This window comes from Lactuca sativa, chromosome 5 (genome assembly GCF_002870075.4).
Source record: "Lactuca sativa cultivar Salinas chromosome 5, Lsat_Salinas_v11, whole genome shotgun sequence".
Lineage (NCBI taxonomy): Eukaryota > Viridiplantae > Streptophyta > Magnoliopsida > Asterales > Asteraceae > Lactuca > Lactuca sativa.
In genome coordinates, this window is record NC_056627.2 from 229,452,759 (window position 1) to 229,470,818 (window position 18,060).

Below are 18,060 nucleotides of genomic sequence, written 5' to 3' on the forward strand. Positions count from 1 at the left end.
AAGTCGAAATACATAGTAGGGTCACTATGTCACTTTCCCAAAAAAATATTTGTACTAGAGTTTATTTATATAAGCATTTAAAGGAATTGACCAAGAGAAACAGTCAAATATAAATATAGACATTTTTTGGGGTTGAATTCTAAAAAATAGACATTCCGCACGCCTCGAAGCTCACCTCCGTGAAACACATGTCTTTATGTGGAAAATCTAAATTTTTATAACTAAAATTTGAAATACCCCCAAAAAATGTTTATATCCTCTTATTTCCCATCGACCCATATACCCTTTTGACCTAATAAACCTTATACAGCAACACAAATCACATGCGCCTCCTCTTCTGTCGATCGTTGCCGCATCACGCGCGCCCTCCCCTGCTCGCCGCCATTAGCTTTCTCCTCCCCTGTGAAGCCACCGCCCGGAGATTGTCGCAGCCAACAGCACCACCGGAGACCGTCGACCTCACTGCTGAGGTTCGTCTTTGTTTCTTGCTGTCTGCATTTGTCTTTTTTTTTTTTTTTTTTTTTTTTTTTTTTTTTTTTCTGCTGTTTGTTTTTTTTGCTGCTGTCGATTTTGTTTGTTCTGCTGTCGGTCTTCTTTCTTTCTGTACCCTGGTTTTTGGTTTCTGTTAGTTTATTTTGTTGGTTCTCTGAATTTGTCAATTGATGCATAACTCATAATACATCTGTTAAATAGAAACAATTGTAATGAAAGTAGTTCTTTCTCAACTGACAGCCTCATTCACGACATTGGTGACCCTCATCGCCTTTCCTCCACCTCCATCTCCCTTCAAGCGACCGCTTCCGTTTCTCTCTACAGGTCTGATTCTCTTCTTTCTTTCTTCGTTCTTTCTCCTTCTCTTTTTGCTGTGTGTTTTGTGAAAGAATTGTGCAATTAGTTACTTATACCGATGATGTCTGAATTTGATGAAAAAGAAGTTGATTTTTTTTTCTCACGCTGAAGTGTTCTTGACTTTAGTGAATCTATAATGTGATTAGCTGCTTATACTTTCAGTCTTTTAAAATAAAAAAGAGTTTCTTATACCTTTGTGGGTAATTGGAATAGATGAAAATGACAGACAATACATGATTATTCTTGAATTGTGCCAACTCCCCCTCTATGAAATTTAAGTGTTCTTTGTCTGATTGTGTGTTTAGTTGCTTATACTTGTGTGCTCATGAAATTTTGATGAAAAAAAATGTTCATATACTTTTGTGAATAATTGGGTTATATTAAAAAAGATGTTGACCTTTCAGTCAATACATGGATGTTCTTGAATTGTGCAGACCCCTCGTTTATGAATTTGAAGAGTTCTTTGATTGATTGTATATATAGTTGCTTGTACCTTTCAATGAGAATTTGATAAAAACTAGGTTGATTTTTTGGTGACAGTGCAAGAATGTTCTTGAATTATTTGATTGCACCTCCACATACATCCACCATTGTTCTAACAGTTTCACCTTACCACAGTCCGATAGCGATGACAATTCAGTTAGTTTTTTGTGATGATGATCTACAACTACATATGACCAAAAAAGCAAAAGAATTTCTTGAGATTCTTGCAAATACCCATAGGAGTAGTTTCTATAAGGTATGTTGTCTTTTTTCGTCATAGGAGAGATACGTAGTTTAGTGTCTAGAAATAGTTATAATTGGTTGCCTCTTAGATGACCATGCAGTTGCAGCACCACATAAAAAAAATAAAAAACGTAACCTAAAGTACTTCATTGATTGTCATGATCACCTGCATAGTCACTATCAGAATAAGCCACCAACGTCTTATTACCATTTCTTTTATAGTAAATCCCTAGATGTTTAGTGCCTCTAACAAATCACAACACCATTTTCGTTGCTGCAAAGTGTTGTTCAGTAGGAGTTTGTATATACCTACTTAACAAATTGATGACAAACATGAGCATCAGGTCTTATTGCTTGCTAGTACATCATGCATCCCATCATTTGCTTGTACAAGGCCGCATCAACTAAGCCACTATAATCATTCTTTTTAAGCTTAAATCTAGGAACTATGGGGTTTTTCATGTAGATTTAGATTTCCATGTTAAATATCGTTAGTACTTTAGTCACGGTTAAAGTGTAATGCTATAATAAATGCAATATAAAGTTACAGAAATGGTCCTGTGCAACATTTTCATAACAAACACACACATATATATATATATATATATATATATATATATATATATATATATATATATATATATATATATATATATATATATATATACTATTTTTCATTAATGGCCCTTGCTACTAGACATGAATATCCCAACTTGAAAATATGTTGTTATTTCTTTTAATTCAAAAAACAAAAACAAAAATAAGATGCTATAAACACTTGAATGAAAGTACCTTGCTATTTCATACATTAGGATATTGTTTGCAATTTTAGAACATATGTAATTTGCTTATATGTTACATAGTTGCTAATTCTGTAATATTCAATATAAATCCCAATTATATATAGCATTGTACATTAAAAAATATTTTTGTTAAATCCAATATTTAAACATGTGATGCTGATTTGCTTGGCATGTGATAAACACATTTTGTTTATAATCGTAATCCAATGTCATACATTCTTTGCTAGGAACTAGGATATTAATGGTCTTATTCAACTCAAAATAAGCATCAAATATTTTTATATTTTTATATTAACAATTTAATAAAAACAAAAATCAGAATATTTTTATATTTGTATATGGAACGATATTATAATTATTTGATAAGAGCCATCATAAACTTTCATCAAACACTTAGTATGCATCCTTGGAACATTTAATCCCGTAATTAATCGAATGAATAAAAAATGATAATTTTGGGCTTCACATGTTTTTTCAAAAGCTCCATTCACACAATCAATAAAGAGACAACCTGAAAAGATGGAAAAATTATTTTAATCCAACAATTAAATTTCTAGCCACAAATGCAAAATCATTTCAAAATTGTCCATGAGTTTTGATTGAATTGGAACTAATCTAATGTAATTTTCAAAAACATTTCAAAGAGAGATCTCTTCCATAATGATCTGGAAGATTCTGAAACATTATGAAAGATAATGGAGGAGTCTAGAATATGCCAAAATACTCTAGAATATTCTAGAACGACTTGGAAATCGTGGAAGGTTATTGAACATTCTAGAAGACAATGGAATGTCATAGACTTCTCTAGAACATGGTAGAATGTTCTAAAAACATATGAAACCTTAGAGTATAATAGATAATTCTAGAGTTATCTAGTAAATAGTAAGTCTATAGTAGTATCTAGAAGCTTCTTAATAGGGTTATAAATAGGTGTGGAACTCATTTTCCCCGAATCATCCAAAAGGCACTCAAAGAAAGAAAAATGTAGTGGTGTCAAAATGTAATTTTTTCTCAAGTGGTCCTAATAAAATATTTTTGTTTCACACATAGACAATCGTCTTCAACACATCCATCTCTAAACATTCTACCACTTTTGGCCTTGTGTGATTAACAAGAAAAGTTTTTAAATCTCTTACTCCGTCATTAAACAATTTTGTAAAATCTTTATTCCCCCTTTTCTGCACAATTCACAATAACTCAAGTTACTTCGTGCACCATGATATCTAATAAAAATACCGATAACTTCCCTATTCATGAAAGAGATTATTTACCAATATTTTGTCACGCTTATGGACATGCACAAGTCTTATGAGAGTAAAACAATGACTCGAGTCTATTATTTCAGGATTTTTTCAAGTATGTGAGGAAAAAAAATATTATATTCACAAATTACAATCTAAAACCAAGTGGTGAAATATTATTTAATTGAATTCACTCCCTATTAAGACTATCGACATTTTTAATAGGAATATTCCATTTTTTGCAAATCTCAACATCCAGTCCCAAATATCCCAAATTGAGACCAAATATCTTCATTCTAATATCTTCCATAATTCTTTGAACAACAAATTCAACAGAATTAGTTTCTCTCCCAAAAATTCTTTTGTTCTTCTCATTCTAGATATGATAACCTGAAGCAGCCAAAGCACATTTCTTGATAAAATTCTCAATAGTCTTCTTCTTAAGGGAAAATTGAAGTTCATGAATTAACTCAAACTAGTTCCCAGGCTTATGATTGATGTTAACCTGCTTCTTAATCGACATCCAAACTTCCATAGGGAAATTACACTCAAAAAATAAGTGACAATGAGAATCAACTTAACCATTACAGAAATCACAACATAAGTCATTAGACTCTTTCCATCTCTTCATTTTGTCTTGAGTTCTAAGTCTACCAAGGATAGCCAACGAAAGAATAAAACAATGATTAGGAATTCTATTATGAAACCACACCAGATCATGCCAGTTAACTTTAGCTCCTTGAATAATTAACGAAGATGAAACTTGATTAACAGCAAAAGGAACAAACTCTTTCTTCCCATTCATCCATAGCACCACATCCTTTTTATCTCTCACAAGTCAAGGAATTTGGTACTCTCCCAGCTGAGGAATCAATCTCAACCATTCCTCCGGCCAATTCCAATTCTCATGATTAATCACATCACTAACTTTATCCCATATATTAAATCTAGCATTCGCTATTTCCCTATGAGACAGAACATAACTCAAAGGACCTAGCTGATGCCAATTATCAAACCACATGAACGTACCATCACCATTTCTAATCTGATTATAAAAAGAATCACGAAGAAAAGGTCTGATCTTCATTAAATTTCTCCAACTCCGGCTCATCTTATCCTTCAACCCAACATCCCAGAAACTTCTTCCTTTAGGAATATACTAATTAATCCATTTAACCCACAAAGAATTGTGACCACTTAAGATTTTCCATATTCTACTAGAAAGAAGAGCAATATTCCAATCATTTAGATTCTTTAGGCCCAGACCACCATAAATCTTTGGTTTACAGATTTCCCTCCAAGCAACTTTAGCCACTCCCTTTCTGTTCTCACCACTACTCCAAAGGAAGTTCCTCATAATTTTCTCAATCTCAGAAGTAATGGCTTTTGGTAACAGCAACACAGACGCCCAATACACAGGAATGGAAGCAAGCACATAGCTAATTAACTGAAACCTTCCAGCATAAGACAAAGATTTATTCTTCCAATCATTAACCTTAAGCTTCACTTTTGCAATGAGATTCTTGCAGTCCCTTTTGAACAATCTAGTAGATATCAAAGGAATGCCTAAGTACTTCATAGGAAGCTTTCCTTCAATGAACGGAAGAATATCCAAAATCGCTCTTTTGAACGGCTCCTTGACATTACCAAAGTATATATGACTTTTAGACAAATTGGGAATCAGCCCAGCAGCCCCTGCAAACTCATCCATAACCCATTTAATAATTCTAACAGAGCTAGAATTACCATGGCAGAATAACATCAAGTCATCAGCAAAGCAAAGATGGGTAATTTCTTGAGCTCTACAACGCCAATGATATTTAAATCCTTCATTCTCCTTGATACATCTTTTTAACATAAGATTAAAAACTTCGATCACAAGAGTGAACAAATAAGGTGAAAGAGGACAACCTTGCCTCAACCCTCTCTTCCCTTTAAAGAAACCATGAAAATTCCCATTAATATTAATCATGAAGGATGAAGTGGTCACACAATTCATGATCCATGCATTCATCGTATCATGAAATCCAAAAGCATCCAAAATAACTTTAAGAAAATTCAAATTTACAGTATCGTATGCCTTTTGGATATCAACTTTCAAAGCGCAACGGGCATATCCTCTTCTAATATGATAACCACGCACAAGTTCTTGGGATAAAAGGATATTATCAAGGATAGATCTCCCTGGAATGAACGCAAACTGATTATTAGAGACCAATGACCCAAGGCTATCACAGATTCAATTCACAATTATTTTACTAATACACTAATAAACCACATTACAGCAGGAAATGGGTCTATAATCTCTAACTTTGCCCGGAGTTTGCACTTTAGGAACAAGAGCAATCACAGTCGCATTAATCTCCCTTAGAATAATCTTTTTGTTGAAGAATTCCTTCACAGCTTTGCAAAAGTCGCCCCCCACAATGGCCCAAGCGACTTTAAAGAACTTAGAAGAGTATCCATCCGGACTTGGAGCTTTATCATCTCCAACATCGAATAAAGCAGCTCTTATTTCTTCACATGAAACCTCTCTAATCATACCCAAAGCATGGGAATGATCAACTTTATTTACAAAAAGGCTACCCAGATCTCTGATAAGCTTAACAGAATGTTCAATCCCAAGAAACTGAAGTAGTCAACAATTTTTATTGGTTTCATCTCCTTCCCACCAATTACCATCCCCATCCATAATTGTTTCAATTCCGTGTCTATTTATCTTTCCTTTAACAACCTTGTGAAAATAAGCCGAGTTACAATCACCCTCTTTTAACCATTGAACCTTATCCCTTTGCTTCAAATAACTTTCCTCTTCTTCTCTGGCTTTAATGAAAGCTTGTAAATAAATTCCTTCAACACTTTGAATTTCTTCATTAAACGGATCACCATCAAGCTCTGTTTGAATTCTATCTAACTCTTCACGACATTTCTGAACTTTTTCCCCATAATTTCCTTGATCCACCATCAGCTTACGAAGAGGCTTCTTAAGAATCTTCAATTTTTGGCACTACCGAAACATATCAAAACCATCCACATGAGTGTTCCAATATCTAGCAATTGTGGGGATAAAATCATCCCTCAAAGTAATAGCATTAACAAATTTAAAAGGCCTGACTCTGAATTTCTTTTTCATCGGGAATTTAACAATCATTGGGCTATGATCAGAATTACGGTATGGCTGAAAGTTAGCAAAAACACACGGAAAATCTTCAATGAACTTAAAATTCCCCATCACACGATCCAACTTTTTAAGGACCCCATTATTCTTTTTGGTCTTTGATTCCAAGTGAAATGAATATAATTTTTGTTCAAATCTTGAACTTCAATTTTATTCATACACTCATTAAAATCGGCCATCCCTCTCGATAAAACTGAACTTCCAGCAGTAGAATCCAGAAGATCCCTTGTCACATTAAAATCACCAGCAAGCAAGTATCCAGGGTAAATTATCAATCACGCTTTTATGCTTTTCAAGATCATACCATAACCTCCTTCTATCCATATGATAATTGCACGCATAAATGAAAGAAGCAAAAATCCTTTTACTCTCTTTAATGAAAATGATTTTACAATGCATAACCTGATCAGAAGAATCAACAGACATAGCAACCATCTCTTCTGGATCCCAACCAATAATAATACGCGTACCCTTATTACTATACTCATGATTAGAGATCCACATCCAATTACCAAAAATTGAATTACCAAAAATTGAACTACAGGTCCTTTGAAGCTTGTCAAACTGGACTTGAGATTCAAGAATGGCAAAAAGAGATAACTTATTATTTCTAATAATATTTTTTATTTCCTCATGCTTAGGCCTGAGATTAGCGCCTCTCACATTCCATCAACCAAAACTTATCGTCATTGATCAATAACTTGAGATTTGGTGTTAGACTCCTGGACACCACCAGTGATAATCTCTTGATCCATTTCATCAATGTAAGAAAGAACCCTCAAAACTATTTCATCATTTAGAACATCAAAAGGATTTTTAGAAATAAAATCCTCTTGATTATCCTTTCCAGAAGTAGATCCAACATTATCAAAATTTGTACTAACTTTCACTTCCATTTGTTTTTTGGGAACATACACTTTCTTGTTTTCAACTGTTTTCTTTTGCTCTTCAACTTTCTTCGAATTAAAATTATCAATTACATTCCTGACTCTATCACCCAATTTATCCTTGGGTATAAAAAACCCCGTTCCATTTGCTTTTCCATTTTTACCCTCCTTTGACTGAAATGCCCCTGCTTCCTTCCCATCTTTTTTAAGGTTTCCCACTGCAAACTTTGGGTATAAAAAACCCCGTTCCATTTGCTTTTCCATTTTTACCCTCCTTTGACTGAAATGCCCCTGCTTCCTTCCCATCTTTTTTAAGGTTTCCCACTGCAAACTTCCATTATTATTCCTGTTACCAGCCCCTTTATTGCTTTGCACCTCTTTAGAATTCATCTTTTGACTTCCTTGATCTTCCACTTGTTTTCCTTTTAATTTTCCTTGATTAACATCTTTGTTAATCTCTTCTTTAGCATTAACATTAACCCCTTCATTGACAAGAATTGTATTTTTTTCCAGAGATTTAATGAGATCCACCTTGCCAGTATCTTGTAAAACCATGTTAGAACTTGATTGTTTTCCTTTATTATTTTTCTTAGTAACCAACACAAATCCATCTTCATCAGCTTTATCTGTCCCACTTTTAACTTCCTCTATTTTGTCTTCATTTCCTTTTCCTCCTGAATCCAAACTGTTTAAGATTCCACAGTTGCTGTTCTTATGGCCATACACTTTGCAATGCGTACACACATCAGGTCTCCAAGCGTATTCAACCCTGCATTTAGACTCTACTTTTTCACGTGTTTCAAAATCAATCGAAACAACACTTATCTCCTTCAGCCAATCAGTTTCTGCTAATCAGTTTCTGCTGACATTTCAACTAGAAATCTCATGAAAGCAGGCCTGCCCCAATGCTCCTTACACATCTTTTGTGTTACCTTATCCATGGTAATCGGCTTTCCAATTTCATTGGCAATTAGCGTGACACCCTTGTTATTCCAGTATTCCAATGGCACATTAAAAACCTTGACCCAAACAGGAACAGAGCTAATGTGAGGTTTACTCAAAATCAATCCAGGTCTCCATCTTTGAATAAATAAAGGAACATTTTTGATAAGCCAAGGTCCTCCTTCAAGAACATTCATCATACCCTCTTTAGAGTCAAATTTGACGAAGAAGAACCCTTCATCATTAACCATAATATCTTTAAGTCCAAAGATTTTCCACATCTTGAAGGTGAAGTGATTCACAGTGGGGAATGCAAGCTTCTTCCCCACAAAGAAACCATAAAGAGTGGCATGGTATGGAGCTCCTCCAAGCATTAAATCCGCATATGGTAATTTAACTTTACCAACAGGTTTTCCATCTGTTTTAGGGATAACTTTAATGTTGAGATCAACCACAAAACTTGAATTCTTAACAATTCTCGCATAAGTTTTCCTGTTTATCTCATTAACAATTGTAGTAGCCGGAAAAATTTTAGATTTCGGATTACCTTCAACAATCATTGGATCATTATCCCATTTTAAGTCTAGGAAGTTACTCCCTTGTTTCGCTTTCAACACCAAATCTAGATCACCATTCAATTTATTGCCATAATTCGAACCCTCATTCATGACTTCATCATTACCATTAACACAAGAAGAAGAAACCACCACTTCATGGATTGAGGAAGAAAAAGACGGCAAAATTGACTTCACAGGGATCGACTCCTTAAACAGGGGATGAACAGGAGGAACTGGTTTTATACCCAAAATACCCTTATCGCTAATAGCATCATTCACAGTAGATGAAATCAAAGGATTGGACTTACCAGCCATCGATTTAGACGAATTGAAACCTTCGACCATATCAGACGTTGCTTGAATCAACACAAAACCCATTTCCTCCACCAATTCATTAATTGTTTTGTTACTTTCATCTGATTGGAATTGAATCTGAGAATCAATGCTTTCCCTGTTGTGAATCATATTATCCATGGCTTTTAATTCTGATTTGATGAAGTTTGGATCCGCATTCTCCTTGCCATATCCTGATTTGATAACCTCTCGGACTCCAGCTCTTAAAACAATCTTTGATCCATCCTTAACACTCTTCGATTCCAAAAAAGTATTCTCTGCCATATTCCGATCAATACGAGCTTTAATTTTCTCCTTCATTCTCGGAGGTTTATGAGTAAGGAGATAACTCCTTATGAATTACCCTTCTGCCTCGACGCCAAGCACCAACATCAGCATCAAAGTCATCATTATACAAATTTTGATTAACTGGATCATGCGGATCAGTATTCTTCATCCCAAACATGTTTCCAATTCTTCCAAACTGATAAGTTAAAACTAACTTGAAGATCGATTAGATCTATAAAACAGGTAAAGAAATAAACGAATAAACAGCAAGAACACAAGAATGGATCAAAAGATGTCGAATGATTAATAAACAATCCTTAGAAGAGCTCGATAAAGAACTTCTATTGTAGAGGATTTAGGGTTTACAAGAATGATGAAGAAAATCTGTAAAACTATCGTAATTGCTATTCATCGTTTTTTTTTTTTAATATGCATGCAAGCACATTATTATATACTAAACCCTATCAGCTCACGGTTGGACAGGCCCAAACCGGAGTACAAAACATGGACTATTAACCGAGCCCAATAGACGCAATACATCAAAAATGCTACGCTATGCTACCCAACAATCTCCCCCTTTGCGTCAAATTGGAGCGAGATCACTTTGTCTTCTTACTTGGGCCAGTAGCAGCAGTAGGAACCTTCTTCTTTACAGTCTCAAACAGACGAGAGATAAGCGCGAGGATTGTCTGTCTGAATCGGATGTACCATTGTATCATATCGTCAAAATATTTGATATCATCCGCTGTATTTTCTTTGCACCTGTGGATGATCCCCAGCACATGCTCAAGACAAGCAGTGGTATAAAGATGTTTATCAGCTAAGGCAAAGAGACATTTCTGTCCTTCACTCCTAGTGAACATGACGGAGTTTCGCCTCGGGTCAATTTTTCCCATCTTCATCTGGTTTAGATCACTGGCCGAGCCAACAGGAGAGATCTTCGGTTTCTTCTTGAAGACAGTTGCAATCTCCTGATCCATCAGGGTGACCTCCATGATATAGCACACCAACATCCTCTTGAGATGGTCAATGATCGGACCATATTCAGCTTCATTAGTCAGAAGGATGTTGTGCAGAACGATCCAGTCATGGGGGTTGAGGTTCGGTAGATCTGCTAAAGAGATGGCATGTTCGGTTTTTGCAGACCCTCTGAGCACTTTGAACCGAACGTTGATAAATCTCCCTTCAGTATATGGCTTCAGAACCCGAACGTTGATCTTCTGAGCGCTCCAGGTTTGGTACTGGGGTTGAGCGGCCTTTAGATACAACTCAATCAATTCCCGATCACCCTCCGGATGAGGATGAGGGAACTCAGCAACGTTGGCGAAGGCGTGAAAGATGAACGCCTTTCGGGTTAAGGGCATGTCGAACTGAGAGTCAACGGAGTTGTAGCAATCAAAGGAGATTACCGGTTCAAGCCATAAGATACTCGGAGTATCGATTGCCTCCTTTATCATCCTCTCGAGAGTCCAAGCAGGGAAAAGAGTCTTCCTACTCTCAAGAAGGTCGTGGGCTTCTTTCTGTTTGCGCTCAGCTTCTTCGGCTTCTCTCGCCACACGAACATTATCGTCTTCAGCATTGCGTCGACTTTTGCGTTTCAGCAAGTCGGCAATGGTTTCGTTGTCTTCTTCCTCTTCTTCCTCAGCAATTTTCTTGCCTTTGTCCTTCACACCCGAACCAGAGGCTCGGCCTGTAGGAGGAGGTTTGGTTGTGTGAGTTGCCTTTGAGGAATGAGGTGGTTGCGATCCGGACTCCTTTTCTCCCCCTTGTTTCGGAGTGGACACGAAACTGGGTAGCCCTTCAATTTTACTTAGCAGATCCAGGGCAGGAGCGAGTTTCTCTGCAAGGGTACGCCTCACAGAATGGTTCAGGATCGGATCGTGCGCTTCAAGGATGTTGGATATAACTGAGTGAACATCCGAAACACACGTCCTGATTACCTCCCGTTCGAATAGAAGAGTGTCAAGTTGTTGTTGAAAATTGGAGAGTTGAGCACTCTTGACCTTTAGGGCAGTGGTCTTCTTTGCTAGAACGTCCATCAACGAGTTTTCAGCGGCCAGGTCCTCTTGGAGTTTAGAGAGGCGCTCGTCGATAGAGGCACGAAGGGCAGAGTTGTCGTCACAGAGCGATTGGCGAAGTGTGGCAAATGACTTCAACTCCGTGGAGACAAACGTGGCCAACTGTTGAACAATTGGTTCCAACGTTGTCTTATCATTGTTACATTTTGGATAAAGCCGTGTATGGACTGAAACAAACTCCGAGAGCCTGGTATGAAACGCTGACTAAATTTTTAAAGATGTCCAAATTCAAACAAGGTTCGGTTGACCCAACCTTCTTTCGTAAAAAGGAAGGTAACCACCTTATGATCGTTCAAATTTATGTCGATGATATCATCTTTGGCTCAACGAATCCTAGCCTAACAGCTGAATTCAAAAAGCTGATGGAGACTAAATTTGAAATGAGCTCAATGGGTCCTATTAACTTTTTCCTTGGTTTAAATATTAGACAGGGACCCGAAGGCATCTTTATTAATCAGAAAGCTTACACGAAGACTCTCTTAGCAAAATTTGGCATGATGGGAGATTCAAGAGTCAAAGTTCCAATGGCGTTCGGCACCAAGCTCACTCCATCCCTGGATAAACGGGCTGTTGATATTACGCTTTATCGTCAAATGATAGGCTCTCTAATGTATCTCACTGCTAGCAGGCCTGACATAATGTTTTCTGTTTGTTACTGTGCTAGATTTCAGGCAAACCCACGCAAACCTCACATGCTTGCAGTGAAGAACATTTTACGATATCTCAAGCGAACTACCTCTTTAGGTCTATGGTACCCTTCCAACTCAAGCTTCTTCGTTCAAGCCTACTCAGATGCAGACCTTGGAGGTTGTGGACTCGACAGGAAAAGCACCACTGGCGGCTGCCAAATCCTTGATGGGAAGTTGGTTAGCTGGCAGTCAAAGAAACAAACGTGCGTGTCTTTGTCTACAGCTGAAGCAGAATACATTGCAGCTGCATCCTGTACCTCTCAAGTGATTTGGATCCAGAGTCAACTCCGAGACTATGGACTCAATATGAAAAAGATCCCACTATATTGTGACTCTGAAAGTGCAATTAGGATCTGTCATAACCCAATGCAACACTCCAAGACCAAGCACATAGCACTGAGGTATCACTTCATCAAAGATCATGTGGAAGATGGAAACGTTGAAGTACACTTTGTTAGAACCACTGATCAATTCGTTGATGGACGTTCTAGCAAAGAAGACCATTGCCCTAAAGGTCAAGAGTGGTCAACTCTCCAATTCTCAACAACAACTTGACACTCTTCTATTCGAACGGGAGGTAATCAGGACGTGTGTTTCGGATGTTCACTCAGTTATATCCAACATCCTTGAAGCGCACGATCCGATCCTGAACCATTCTGTGAGGCGTACCCTTGCAGAGAAACTCGCTCCTGCCCTGGATCTGCTAAGTAAAATTGAAGGGCTACCCAGTTTCGTGTCCACTCCGAAACAAGGGGGAGAAAAGGAGTCCGGATCGCAACCACCTCATTCCTCAAAGGCAACTCACACAACCAAACCTCCTCCTACAGGCCGAGCCTCTGGTTCGGGTGTGAAGGACAAAGGCAAGAAAATTGCTGAGGAAGAAGAGGAAGAAGACAACGAAACCATTGCCGACTTGCTGAAACGCAAAAGTCGACGCAATGCTGAAGACGATAATGTTCGTGTGGCGAGAGAAGCCGAAGAAGCTGAGCGCAAACAGAAAGAAGCCCACGACCTTCTTGAGAGTAGGAAGACTCTTTTCCCTGCTTGGACTCTCGAGAGGATGATAAAGGAGGCAATCGATACTCCGAGTATCTTATGGCTTGAACCGGTAATCTCCTTTGATTGCTACAACTCCGTTGACTCTCAGTTCGACATGCCCTTAACCCGAAAGGCGTTCATCTTTCACGCCTTCGCCAACGTTGCTGAGTTCCCTCATCCTCATCCGGAGGGTGATCGGGAATTGATTGAGTTGTATCTGAAGGCCGCTCAACCCCAGTACCAAACCTGGAGCGCTCAGAAGATCAACGTTCGGGTTCTGAAGCCATATACTGAAGGGAGATTTATCAACGTTCGGTTCAAAGTGCTCAGAGGGTCTGCAAAAACCGAACATGCCATCTCTTTAGCAGATCTACCGAACCTCAACCCCCATGACTGGATCGTTCTGCACAACATCCTTCTGACTAATGAAGCTGAATATGGTCCGATCATTGACCATCTCAAGAGGATGTTGGTGTGCTATATCATGGAGGTCACCCTGATGGATCAGGAGATTGCAACTGTCTGTTGGCTCGGCCAGTGATCTAAACCAGATGAAGATGGGAAAAATTGACCCGAGGCGAAACTCCGTCATGTTCACTAGGAGTGAAGGACAGAAATGTCTCTTTGCCTTAGCTGATAAACATCTTTATACCACTGCTTGTCTTGAGCATGTGCTGGGGATCATCCACAGGTGCAAAGAAAATACAGCGGATGATATCAAATATTTTGACGATATGATACAATGGTACATCCGATTCAGACAGACAATCCTCGCGCTTATCTCTCGTCTGTTTGAGACTGTAAAGAAGAAGGTTCCTACTGCTGCTGCTGGCCCAAGTAAGAAGACAAAGTGATCTCGCTCCAATTTGACGCAAAGGGGGAGATTGTTGGGTAGCATAGCGTAGCATTTTTGATGTATTGCGTCTATTGGGCTCGGTTAATAGTCCATGTTTTGTACTCCGGTTTGGGCCTGTCCAACCGTGAGCTGATAGGGTTTAGTATATAATAATGTGCTTGCATGCATATTAAAAAAAAAACGATGAATAGCAATTACGATAGTTTTACAGATTTTCTTCATCATTCTTGTAAACCCTAAATCCTCTACAATAGAAGTTCTTTATCGAGCTCTTCTGAGGATTGTTTATTAATCATTCGACATCTTTTGATCCATTCTTGTGTTCTTGCTGTTTATTCGTTTATTTCTTTACCTGTTTTATAGATCTAATCGATCTTCAAGTTAGTTTTAACTTATCACAAACATTGCACCTTCGTCCACACAGACAATAGACGAAGGTCACTGTACAAAATCCAAGCAAATTGAGAGTAATTCCGACACCGGAAAGGAATCCGACCAGCCAAAATCACCACCAAGTTACCCACAGAAACTGAAAAACCAAAGAGAGAAAGTTAGAGAGAGAATTTTTTTTTTTGCAAATGACTTGGGTTTGACATTCAAGGTTCTCGGTCAACTGTTGGTGTTTTCGGTCAAAGAGCATTTATTTTTGGTTTTCGATCAAGATCAAATTGCACAATAAAATTTTCTAATGATGAGTTCTTACAACAGTGTCAAGAAGGCTAGTGATGCCTCATGCTCTCAATCCTGTGAAGACAAAATAATAAATACCATGAACAAAATGAATTATTAGTTAGAGAGGTTTTTGATCTTAAAAATGAAATTTATGAAATTAAGAAAATCAATAAATCCCTTAAAGAAAAACTAGAAGCACAAACTAAAGACTTCAGCAGGATTAATGAAGAATATAGTACCACATGTGTTCAGTACCGTTTTGCCAAAGAGAAAATTACAAACTTAACTGTTGAACTTGATGCATTAAAGGCTATATTTAAAGATGCTAATTTTAATTTTAAGAAATTCGATGTGTCAAGTGAGATAGTTGAGTCAATGATAGAAAACAATTAAAGTGGAAAGATAAACAGGGTGATGATCTAGGGTATCATAGTGTTCCACCTCATTTCAACGATAACTATACTCCGCCCATTGAAACCAAAGAGATAGAGACATCTGCACAATATGGTCAACCCACAGTAATTGTACATATTTTCATTGGTATGCACAAAATTGAAGGGGAGAAATATATATTAAAAAAATAATAAAAAAAACTAAAAAAAATAAAAAATAATTAAAAAAGGTGTTTATTTTATTTTAATTTTTGTATTTGTATTTGGTTTTTGGAATGTAAAATCGAAAATGATTTTTTTATTAAAATTGGGTTATTTTTCATGGGCCGAAATCGTTAAGTGGGCCGTCTGGGATTTTTCGGTGATATATACTTTGTTTTCAGCTGAATAGGGTTTTTCATTGAAAAACCCCAAACAACCATCATCATCATCATCGTCATCGTCGTTTTCTCTCAATTCTCCTTCGAGTTTTCTGCAAAATCCTATTCATTCGTTGTTTTGTTGCAAAATTGTTCGGTGAATCAAGTAATTTTTGGGTTTTCGATTATGACACTGACATTGATGTTGTTTTTGGTGTACTCGGTTTCATAGATTTGCAGGTTTTCGAGTGAATTTTTCAAGAGTTTTTCGAAGAACTGAGTTGGAACAGGTTCCAGTGAGATTTCGGGTTTTTAGTTCAACTCGGATCCGACCGAAATCAAATGAAGACCTGACCGAAAACTGAGTACTCAGTCGAAATCAACCAATGTTGGCTGAAAACGTCTGGTCAAAAGTGTTTTCGACCGAAATCGATTAATTTTTATCAAAATTGATGGAAATCTTGACTTTAACCGTAAACGACTGAAACTTTGCCTTTGACCGAAATCAATTAAAACTTTGACTTTAACCGAAATAAAATTTCAAATTTAATTTAATTAATTTTAAATTAGTTCTTACTTGGCTAGTTTGGTGCAGATAAATGGCAGAGCAACTAAAATTTGTAGACTCTCACAACGTTGCTGGATATCTTATGGATCCACTTCCTGCACATCAAGAATTCAAATCCATGATGGTGGGTTTGAACAACTGCATAATTTCTCAAGCTCTTCGTGTTAATCCAGTCATCCATAAAGATTTGATTAATGAGTTTTGGAAAAATGCTTCAATCAACAAGCTCGGAGTAGATGGAGCTGGTACCATTGAATCAATGGTGAAAGGAACACAAGTAGTAATCTCTGAACAAGTTATTCGAGAAGTACTTGAATTTGGTGATGCTTCTGCATTCCCAATTGAGTACTCTGCTGATCAAGTCAAGGAAGTTCTAGAGAAGATGTGTTATAAAGGAGCCTATCCTCCCACCATCAAGAAGCTACTGCCACCTTATTGGAGGTTCCTGGCACACTCATTTGTGATTTGCATTTCTGGAAGGGAGGATTTGATGAAATTAGTCAGACTGTGACCTCAGCTATTGTCGCTTTAGCAATGAACTGGGATTACAACTTTTCAAAGTTTGTTTTTGAAGAAATGAAAAGCAACCTTCAGGGGAAGAAGGACCTATTTTTGATGTATTCCAGGTTCCTTCAAATGATCTTTAATGAAAAATATCCCCTAATTGAGAGGTCGTCTGATACTTTGGCTATGAAGCAATCAAGAAAGGTTGCCAAAGTTGCCTATCAAGGACTAAAGGAATTGGTTAAATTTGGAAAGTTTTCTGAGGTTGAACGCACTCCGGCTGTTAGTTTAATTAATGCTGAGATTGTCGAGAAACACATGACGCCTAAGCCAAAATTTCAATTTGCCTTTGAAGAAATTGAAGTATCTGATGATGAATAAGAAGACGATCAAGAAAAGGAATTGACAGAGAATGACTTTGAGGATTTAATTCAGCAAAGTATTTCAAATATAGAAGAGGATGCAGTTGTCACACCTTCTGCTATGACTGAAAGAGATCGTGATACAACTGTGCAATCCTCCGTACCGACCCCTGAACAGGTGGATGCTCTTATTACAGAACTTCAGCGGATTGCGAGGAAGCCTCCCCAAACAGTTCCTGTCATAATTGAACCTCCATCTGAAAATGATCAAGAAGATTCAGCCCAAACCCTACTCCCAAGAAAGAGAAAAAGAAGAGATCCAAGGTCGGGAGTGCTTATCACAAACCCTGTTCAAAATATATCTACACCGATTAAGCCTATTCATATGGCTCAAGACATTCAAAGCCCGTTACCCGAGTCCACTCCTATGGATCAGGATTTTCAAAGCCTTATTATTGAAGAAGTCTTTCCCTCTGAAGGAGCTCAAGCTTCTGGAAGCTCCTTTGAAGCCCCCGAGTTGGACATTTCAAATGGCAAAAGCAAGCTGCCTGAGTCTGGATTTGTGGATGTCGCTCTGCTTCAGAACAAAGTTTTTGATTTGGAACAAAGCTCAGTTGAAAAGGATTTGATTATTGGAAGACAAGACATTCGAATCAGTGAGCTTGAAAAGGAGAATTCCATTAAAGATGCAAAGATTTCAGAACTTCAAGCTAATCTTGGTGGTCTAACTGCTTTGTT

At 37.5% G+C, this 18,060-nt stretch overlaps 1 protein-coding gene across 5 annotated transcripts in view; it reads left to right on the plus strand.

The window, feature by feature from the left end:
• Positions 1 to 255: 255 nt before the first annotated feature.
• LOC111881878 (uncharacterized) overlaps positions 256 to 18,060 on the plus strand; it is a 19,084-nt gene continuing 1,279 nt past the window's right edge. Inside the window, exons 1-4 of one of the 5 annotated variants that reach the window (XM_023878260.3) lie at positions 256 to 470; positions 733 to 816; positions 16,121 to 16,361; positions 16,484 to 18,060. The exon at positions 16,484 to 18,060 is cut by the window's right edge and continues 1,279 nt beyond it. In XM_023878260.3, the coding sequence (XP_023734028.1) occupies positions 17,444 to 18,060 (617 nt within the window). In that variant the 5' untranslated portion in view covers positions 256 to 470; positions 733 to 816; positions 16,121 to 16,361; positions 16,484 to 17,443. Of the gene's footprint in view, positions 471 to 513; positions 817 to 1,389; positions 2,168 to 16,120; positions 16,362 to 16,483 lie in introns of those variants that run through there. The other 4 variants (XM_023878261.3, XR_006192639.2, XR_006192640.2 and 1 more) reach the window with 4 other exon arrangements.